Here is a 10,000-nt window from a genome sequence, read left to right as displayed (position 1 = left end):
CAGCACGGCGTCCAGGAAGCGCTTCTTGGTGGCGGCGTCCTCCTTGGCGAAGCGCGACGGTGAGCAAGAGGGCGAGGCGGTGGGGGCGCCGAACACTGCCGCCTTGACGGAAGGGGGCGCGGGAGGGCAGGGGCGGGCAGGGGCGGGTAGAACTTAGCGAGGGGGGGGAAGGGCAGCACGGAGGACCAGAGGGGCGGGCACGGCGCGAAGGGGAAGAGGTTGTTGTTGAGGGACGTGTAGGTCAGCAGGTCGTGGGGGGGCGGCGCCCGCACCCCGCAGGTGGCGGGGGGCTGGTTGGGTGCGGGGCTCGCCACCGCCTTGAGAAAGCTGAGCCGCTCCTCCTCCGTCATGAGGCCACAGGCGCCCGGGGAGCCGCGCCCCCCGCCGCCGGTGAAGACCTTGTCATGGTCATCCTTGGGTGGTGCGGCGGTTGTGTCCATGTCCGGCGAGGCGGCGGGCAGGTCGCTGCGAGGCATCTTGCCCTCTGGTACCTGGGACACCTTCACCTCCATGGGCTGCGGCGCCTTCCGCTCCAGGTCAGGCTGTGCGGCGCGGCGCGCGGCCTCACGTAGGCGTCGCTCCCACTCCAGCAGCGCGAAGGGCGCCGCCGCTCGCTCCCCCTCGGGCTCCAGGTGGCGGCGCAGCGCCTCCAGGTCCACGGGTCGCCGAAGGTCCAGGTCCGCGGCGCGGCGCGGCGCCTCCAGGGCGTGGCAGTGACGCAGCGCCGCCAGCAGCTGCTCGCGGCGTCCCTCCAGCTCCTGGCCGCCGCCGCCCTCCCGCTGTGGACACGGCGCGTTAGGCTTCCCTCCTCCACACTTCCTTACCCTACACTCCCTTCCTCCCTCCTCCCTCCTTCCTCCATCCTACCTCCTTGCTACCCTCCCTACTTCTCCTCCTCCCTTCCTCCCCTCCTCCTCCTCATATATACTTACCCTATTCATCCTTCACTCCGCGCCTCCCTCCCTCCCTCCCTCCCTCCCTCCTCTCTGCCTCCATGTACCAAGTTTCACCGCTACTCTCTCTTCCTCCCCAATTAGCCCTCCCATTCCTTTTCTTCTCCCACTTCCTCCGCTTCCTCCTCCCACACATCCCGCCTTCTCTCCCTTTTCTCTCACGCCGCCACCATCACCCGTCCCCACCTTCACCTCCCCTCATCCCCAGCCCCCTCTTACCTGCTGGAGGTGCGTGGCCGCCGTCAGCGAGGACAGGGCGGCGGGCAGGTCGTGAGGCGGCGGTGGTGCGGGCGGCCTGAGGGGTGTCTCGTGAGACATGACCTCCCGCAGGCGGCTGGCCACGTAGGGTAGCGAGCCATCCTGCAGCGTCGGCGTGATGGGCGGGCGCAGGCCGGAGGAGGCCTGGCCATTGAAGGCAGCCTGCTCCTGCAGCAGGCAGTGGATCTTGAACCAGTTGGAGCGGCGGCCGTACCTGTGGGAAAGACTTACAGCTCCAGTCCTCCTTCCCTCTCTCTCGCTCTCTCCCTTCTCCCTTCCTCCCTTCCTCCCTTCCTGCCTTATTCCCTTCTCACCCTTTTATCTTACTTTCTTCTCCCTTCCTCTTCCGCTCCTTCCCTGATATCCCCTTCTTCTTTCACTCCTCCATTCGTACTCTCCTTCCTCCCCCACTCTTCCATCTGTCCTTCCCTTCCACCTGCTTTCATTCCCTATAATCCTAACACGCCCTCCACTTTCTACCCTTCCATCTCCCTTACCCACTCCCATAGCCACCCATCCACCCATCCACCTTCCTTACAACTATCCTCATTCCCTCAACACTCCACTAAACATTACAATCAAAACGCTGTATCATCTATCCACCTTATCCACTCTCTTCCACGCCCTCTCACGCCCGCGCACGCCCTCTCACCTGGATCCCGTCTTAGACATGCCCACCATGAGGCACTTCCGCAGCCTGCACGCCTTGCACGAGGTTCTGTTCTGCTTGTTGATCACGCACTGCCCGCCGTTCTTACACTCGTGCACTTGGGACAGGTTGTTGTACGTGCGCCCGAAGAACGACTGGGAACGAGAGGAGAACGTGGCGGTTAGGAGAGCTGTGGAAAAAGTAACTTAACCTAACGTAACCTGGACCAAATTTAACGTAATCTAACATAACCAAAAAAAAATATCTGGCCTAACCTAACCTGAACAAAATGCAACTTAATTTAACTTAACATTACCTAAACAAAATTTAATCTGACTTGAAATAATCTTAACTAAATTTAATCTAACGTAACATACAATACCTTAACGTAACTAGGAAAGGAGCGTGCATGTTAACCCTTTCAGTACCATGACGCGTTTCCATATTCATTCTGCTTACTGTTTGGTGATTTTATTCAGCTTCAGAAACTCATGTGGGGGATTAAAATAGTGAAGACTCTGGCTATTAATCTTTTGACCTCCATAGACCCTTCCTGATGTCAGTAGAATCGTCTAATCCTACCCATATTCACTGTAAAAATGTGCCCCAGTACTGAAGACGTTAACTAGGATTTTTTTTTTTTTTTTTTTATGCAAGAGGGCGAGCTGGAAAAAATATTAGAAAAAAAAAGGCCCACTGTAACCGTAGCCCCACCAAAAGATCAGGAATTAACCTCATGCCATTAGTTACCTTAAACAACATCTAACTTAACTGAGCTATGAAAGGAACATTTGACTTAAGGGAACATCGAAACCTTAATCTAATCTCACCTAACCAAAACGAAACTTAACCCATTCAGTACCATGACGCGTTTCCATATTCGTTCTGCTTTCTATTTGGTGATTTTACACACCTTCAGAAACTCATGTGGGGGTGGACTGAAATAGTGAAGACTGGCTATTAACCTCTTCAGTACCAGGACGCGTTTCCATAGTCATTCTGCTTACAATTTGGTGATTTTATACAGCTTCAGAAACTCATGTGGGGGATTAAAATAGTGAAGACTGTGGCCATTCATCTTTTGACCTCCATAGACCCTTCCTAATGTCAATAAAATGGTCTAATTGTACACAAATCTCAAGGTAAAAACATGTCCCAGTATTGAAGGGGTTAATTAGGAAAAGAACATGTTAATTAGAAAAGGAGTGAATGTCTTACCTAACTTAACCTAACCTAATCTAACCTAGCCTTACCTAAGCTAACCTAACCTAACCTAACCTAACCTAACTTAACTCACTAATTTACCTGTGATGATTTACCTGGCTGTTGTAAGCAAGTAATTTGTTGGAAAAAGAAGGTAAAGAATTTTGTTATGAGAAATGGAAAGGAAGGGATCGTTTTGAGAGAGAGAGAGAGAGAGAGAGATTCCTGTCAAGTCTTGGTCAGCACCGTTACGTCAACACACAAAATCTCTCTCTCTCTCTCTCTCTCTCTCTCTCTCTCTCTCTCTCTCTCTCTCTCTCAGCAATTTCTTTCATAATTTTCATATAAATCTTATCATTTTTGTCATATTCTAATCATTATTGTTATTATTATTATTATTATTATTATTATTATTATTGTTGTTGTTATTATCATCGTCGTCCTCGTTGTTGTTGTTGTTGTTGTTAGTAGTAGTAGTAGTAGTAGTAGTAGTAGTAGTAGTAGTAGTAGTTATTAGTATTTCAAACACACATAATAGAAAACAAACACACATCTACAAAACACAAACAATAAAAAACACAAACGTATGTACCAAAATAAGAAAAGAAAGAGAAAAAATAAAGAAAAAACACAACAAAAATTTTCCCACCAAAAACACACAAAAAAAAAAATGAAAAGAAAAAAAAAAAAAATACTGAGGCGTGAAAATCATCCAATCACACGCCTAATCTCATCGACCAATCAGCTGCCTCCATTTAAGCCTATCAGCCAATCAGCGGCCCCGATGCTCTACTATTAGGCACGGGTGAAGACAGGAGTGTGACACGTAAACTTTGACCTCCCTCCGCTCTGCTTGTGACCTCGTGACCTGGTGGTGATGGTGGTGGTCGTTGTGGTAGTAGTCGTGGTGGTGGTGGTGGTGGTGGTGGTGGTGATGCTCGTGGTGATGATTTTAGTGGGCATGGTAGTAGTAGTAGTAGTAGTGGTGGTAGTAGTGGTGGTGGTATTAGTAGTAATAGTAGTAGTAGTAATAGTAGTAATGGTGGTAGTAGTAGTAGTAGTAGTAGTAGTAGTAGTAGTTGTAGTGATTGTGGTGGTGGTGGTGGTAGTAGTAGTAGTAGTAGTAGTAGTAGTAGTAGTAGTAGTAATGTTGTTGTTGGTGGTGTTGTTGATGTGGTTGTAGTAGTAGTAGTAGCAGTAGTAGTAGTAGTAGTAGTAGTAGTAGTAGTAGTAGTAGTAGTAGTAGCAGCAGCAGACATGACTCTCACTTATTATTCTCAGTTCTTTATTTTTCTCTTATTTTTTCTCCTATTTTCCTTTTTATTGCCTTATCTTCTATATTTTCCTAGTAGCATCAATATTTTCCCACTTTTTTCCTCCTTACCTTGTTTTTTTCCCTTTCATTCCGGTAGCGTTAGTATTTCCTTGTGCTTTTTTTTCCATTTTCCCGTATTTGGTCTTTCTTTTCTTCATTTCTCTCGTAACTTGAGTATTTCCATCTCTTGTTTGTTTCCCTTGGCATTGTTTCGTGTTTCTCTTCATTATCATTCAAAATATTTTCTTTATGCTAAATTCTTTCATAGCTTTTCATCATATATTTTTTTCGCCGCCTTTTCCTTCTTCTTCTTCTTCTTCTTCTTCTTCTTCTTCTTCTTCTTCTTCTTCTTCTTCTTCTTCTTCTTCTTCTTCTTCTTCTTCTTCTTCTTCTTCTTCTTCTTCTTCTTCTTCTTTTCTTTATCTTCTTCTACTCGTTCTCCTCCTCCTCTTATTCCTTTCTGCTGTTTCGCTGCTATTCTTTACTTTATTTTCCTCCTCCTCCTCCTCCTCCTCCTCCTCCTCCTCCTCCTCCTCCTCCTCCTCCTCCTCCTCCTCCTACCAGCGTCCGTCGTCCAAGTTAACACGGTAGCTACGTTCAAAAGTAAATTAGAGAAGTCTTATAGAAAAAATGGTTTCCGATCATTTTTTTTTCTTTTAGCAATAGTAGTAGTTACACTAGATACCTCTTTTTCTTAGCGATAGTAGTAGTTACATTAGTACTCTTTTTTTTCCCATCTTTCCTGTATAAATTTCCCCGATTGTCCTTCTCAGCAATCGGGGTGTATTTTTCGTCTTATTTCTTGCCGGGTGACGCAGGAGGGAGTGGTTTGTGGGGAGGAGCTTCATCTGTTCTATCCTTACCTCCTACCAAGTATTTAGCTTCTGTAGATGTAGTACAGTAAACGAGTGACCTCGTCATAGGTCGCAAGGCCTCCTGTCACTCGTCTTTCCTATGTATTCCTACTACTGCTACTACTACTACTACTACTACTACTACTACTACTACTACTACTACTACTACTACCACCACAACCACTACTACCACCACAACCAATACTACTACACTCTCTCCTCTTCTTCCTCCTCCTCCTCCTCCTCCTCCTCTTCCTCCTCCTCCTCGGGCTTATCTCCTCTCATCTCCCCGCGCCAGGTGACATCAGCGCCTCGCCGCCTCACCTGCCGCCGCCTTGACGCACAGACAGCTAAGAGAAAATGGCCACTACTCATTGCGTCCTTGGTGAGTGTGTGGTGGTGGTGGTGGTGGTGGTCAGATTTCATTTTCTTTTTTTTTCATGTTTTGTTTTTGTTTTGCTTGTTTTTGTTATGGTTTGTTGTTTTCTTCGTTTTTGTCTTTGTATAGTCGTTGTCATCGTCTTCTTCCTCTTCTTCTTCCTTCTTCTCCATCTTCGTTCAGTAGCAATAGCAGCAGTAGCAATAACAATAGTAGTAGTAGTAGTAGTAGTAGTAGTAGTAGAATTTTCGTTAAAAAATGTTATGATCACTAAATTTTTTTATTTCTTTGTCATTCTTTTCTACTTTTCGACCATTGAAGCTTCTGTTATCTAATTTTTCACATCACCTTTCTTTTTTTTCTCTCTGTCATTCTTAGTTGCATTAAGTTTCGCTAATACGTTCATACTCGGGTTTTTAAAGACGTTTTTACGGTTTTAGCGACAGGTTAACATGTTTTCTACATTATCAAGGGGAGAAACGCTCTTGAAAACCCCGCTAATCATCTCTGTGGCCCTTGAAAGTAATGGTGGTGAGAGATCAAAGCGTTTCTAAATACTGGTCGAGTCTTCATGATCATTTTTTACTCTAATGATGCAAAATAAGCATTAAACTATTACCAGAACCATGGAAAGCATTAAAAAAACTCAAAAACTATTAAAACCTGCTAACATGTCATTGAAAACCCTTGATAACTGGTAGAATCTGTCAGAAACCCTTTGAAAACTCTTAATAACTGCTAGAACCTATTAAAAACTTTTGAAGACTCTTAGTTAGTGCTGGAACCTGTCAGAAACCCATTAAGAATCCTTAATAAGTGTTAGAATCTATTAAAACCCATTGAAAACCCTTGTTAAGTGCTAAAACCTTTTATAAACCCTGTGAAAACCCTTAAAAACCACTAAAACCAGTCAGAAACCAATTGAAAACCCTTAATAAATCATAGAACCTGTAAAAAAAGGCCTTGAAATCCCTTAGTAACATCTAGAACCATTTAAAAGTAGGACCAGTGAGCGTAGTGGTAGCCAAAGGGCGGGAAGTCATTCATAGATGGCGCTGGTGATGTCAGTGAACGAGTGACGAGAGAGAGAGAGATAGAAGGATTGATGCCAAGGTTAGAATATCAACGCCACTCTATGTTTGTGCTTGTCACTCTGCAATAACCCAAATGACGCTAAGCCACGCTCCATAACCAGCACTCTAAGTTAGCCAGTAGCACGTTTAGATTTCTTGAGCTGCAGTAACCCAGGATACACAAAGCCAGGTACCAAATCTAAGCCAGTATCTTGTCTCTGCAAGGCTCGTATTCTCAAACTTTTCTGTTCTTCACCTTCACTATTTCAAAAAGCTTTATTTAAATTGACACGAGTTTTTAAAGGTGTTTTTACGGTTTTAGAGGCAGAGTGGTAAAATTTCTGCATTATTAACTGGAGAAATACTCTTGAAAACCCCGCTAATCATCTCTGTGGCCTTGGAAAATAGTGGTGGTGAGAGGAAAGAGCGTTATTAAGCAAGTATTTAAGGTTCTAGAGGCAGTGACAATATATCCACATTATTAACAGGAGAAACACTTGAAAACTGTGCTAATCATCTCTGGCCTTGGAAAACAGTCATGGCGCAAGAGAAAAAAGCGTTTCTGAATACGGATCTAAATGTGAAGGTTGTAATATTAATGCCGTCAATTCACAATAACCCAAGAATGCCAAGCCAGTCAGTCGCGTATTGCTATTACGAGTTATAAGCCAGGAAAAGAGAAAAAAAAGCAGTGAAAACAGAAGAAAAGAGTGATGAATAGTGAGTAGAAGAAAGAAAAGGAAAATTAGGAGAGGAAAAAGGAAAGAAGACGAGAAAGGGAGATAAGGAAACGGGAAAAGGAGAATAGGAAAGAGAAGAAGGAAGAAATAGAAAGAATGAAATAAATAAATGGATATTGGCTAAGAAATGAGTTTGTGGAATAAATGAGAGAAATTAGTGATGATAATAATAATGAAGAAGAATGGGAAGGAGGAGGAGGAGGAGGAGGAGGAGGAGGAGGAGGAGGAGGAGGAGGAGGAGGAGGAGGAGGAGGAGGAGGAGGAGAAGAAGAAGAAGAAGAAGAAGAAGAAGAAGAAAAAGAAAGAAAGAAAAGAAAAGAACAGTTTTTATTATTTATTTCCTGAAGATTAAAATAACAACTTTTCTTTTCTTCTTTTCTAACTCTTCTTTTTCTCCTCCTCCTCCTCCTCCTCCTCCTCCTCCTCCTCCTCCTCCTCCTCCTCCACTTATCCCCGAGTCAGGCTGGAAGGATGAGTCTCTTGTGAGGTGTTATTAAGGAGGACGTCTCTCTCTCTCTCTCTCTCTCTCTCTCTCTCTCTCTCTCTCTCTCTCTCTCTCTCTCTCTCTCTCTCTCTCGTTCCTCGCTTCTCGTTTTCTCCAATTTCTTCATTTTCTCTTTTAATTATGTTTCTCTAATTCTTCTCTTAGTCTTTCTCTTCCAGTTTTTTTTTTCTCTCCCTTTCATTATCTCATTATCTTGTGTCTGTATGTGTGTGCCTTCTCTCTCTCTCTCTCTCTCTCTCTCTCTCTCTCTCTCTCTCTCTCTCTCTCTCTCTCTCTCTCTCTCTACCACTTTACACACTTTTAACTATCTGGAAAGCGACGGGATGATGGGAAGGGGGTGAAATGGGGGGAAGGGGAGAGATGAGGGGGTGACTCGTGAGAATACACCCCCCCCCCTCTTTCTCCCTTTTATTAGAGGGGTTAAGGGGTGGGTGGGGGTGATGGACGTGGTAATATATAAACCTTGAAATATTACATTGTTTTGGTGGTATTTATGTAGTGAGGGAGGGGTGTGTGTGTGTGTGTGTGTGAGAGAGAGACAGACAGACAGACAGACAGACACAGATGCAGATAAAGGAAGACAGACAGAAGAGGAGAGAAAGGATGTCGAAGAAAAATAGACATAGAAGAAAGAAGGAAGAGAAAGAAAAACGGAGACTGAAGGAAGACAATAAAGAGGAAACAAGAGAGAAAAAAGAAAAGAAGGAAGGAAGGAAGGAAGGCAGAAAAGAAAACGAGAGAAGAAAATCGAAACGTCCAAAAACGAAAGAGAGGAAATGAAGAAAAATGTAAATAAAAATGGTAAAAACAAAGAACAGAGAAAGAGAGAAAAGAAGGAGAACAAAAGCAAGGACAAAAAAAAGACAGTAAAGAGAGAGAGAGAGAGAGAGAGAGAGAGAATAGAGATGAGAGATAAGGAGGAAAGTAAGGAAAATGAGGAGAGAGGAGTGGAGAGAAGGAGAAGAGAGAGAGGAGAGGGTTAGGTCAAGAAATAACAAGAGGTGACCTAACTTGACCCTTCCCTCTTGTTCTTTGACCTCATGACCCGTGTATAGAGTACCGTTGCCCATCCCTTCCCTTCCTCCTCCTCCTCCTCCTCCTCCTCCTCCTCCTCCTCCTCCTTCCCATTCACTTCCAGCCTCTCCCTCATCTACTCCTCCACTTTCTCCTCCTTCACTGTGATAATGGTGGTGATGGTGGTGATGAAAACTATTACTACTACTTTTTTTTTTTACGTTGTGGCCTACAGCGCCCGTAAGTCTGCTTGAAGAGTATGGGAAGCGCTGTTAATCTTCCATCCATTAGTGGCGCAGTCAGTTTTATTTATAGTGGTGGGCATATTAGGGGCATATCACCACCCAAGGGGATCTTTGGTGTAAGGCAATGACACCTCCACCTAGAACCTGGGTATCATGGTGACGTGTAGGTAGCTTTAAATCACTCGACAAATGGCAAATTTACAAGGATGTATGTACGTGAAGGGATTCCAACCTACGCGTGGACATCTGCCCGATCCCACGCTCACCGTCTTATCACTACGCCACCGCCTCCCTGCTATCAATACTACTACTACTACTACTACTACTACTATTACTACTACTACTGCAGAGTAAAGGCAGAATCGTAGTTTTAATTGTGTTTGAAATAGTGGTTATCTATCTTCCTCCTCCTCTTCTTCCTTCCCTTCCTCCTCCAGGTATTTTCTACAGGTATGTACAGGTAAGGGGGACTCACCTTGCATCCCTCACAGGTGAAGGCCCCGAAGTGGAAGCCAGCAGCGGGCTCTCCACACACCTTGCACAGCTGGTTCATCCTGCACAGGGGAGAGAAAAGGCGCATGTGTTAGTTCACCTCCTTCGTCGCCTCCTTCATTATTATTTTCCATTTTTTTTTATTGACTTTTGTGATTGGTGAAGGAGATTTAATGGTGTGTTAATTTTTACTCCTTCTTCGCCTTCTTCAGTCTAAAATTTATCACTAATTCTTACTTTATTTATTTTTTTTTTTTTTATGCTTCTTTTTTGTGTTAGTTTTTATACCTTATTTTTCTTTCGCTTTTCTTTTCTTCTCT

General features: G+C 44.6%; 1 protein-coding gene across 1 annotated transcript in view; it reads right to left on the bottom strand.

The window, feature by feature from the left end:
• LOC123509607 (zygotic gap protein knirps-like) overlaps positions 1–10,000 on the bottom strand; it is a 19,458-nt gene that overhangs the window by 1,291 nt on the left and 8,167 nt on the right. The window contains 5 exon segments of the mRNA XM_045264043.1: positions 1–123; positions 126–779; positions 1,173–1,425; positions 1,864–2,015; positions 9,664–9,742. The exon segment at positions 1–123 is cut by the window's left edge and continues 1,291 nt beyond it. Coding sequence (XP_045119978.1) covers positions 1–123; positions 126–779; positions 1,173–1,425; positions 1,864–2,015; positions 9,664–9,742 — 1,261 coding nt within the window.

Source organism: Portunus trituberculatus, chromosome 3 (assembly GCF_017591435.1).
Source record: "Portunus trituberculatus isolate SZX2019 chromosome 3, ASM1759143v1, whole genome shotgun sequence".
In the NCBI taxonomy this organism is placed as follows: Eukaryota; Metazoa; Arthropoda; class Malacostraca; order Decapoda; family Portunidae; genus Portunus; species Portunus trituberculatus.
Note: the sequence above shows the minus strand (reverse complement) of the source record. Positions and strands in the feature narration are given on the sequence as shown.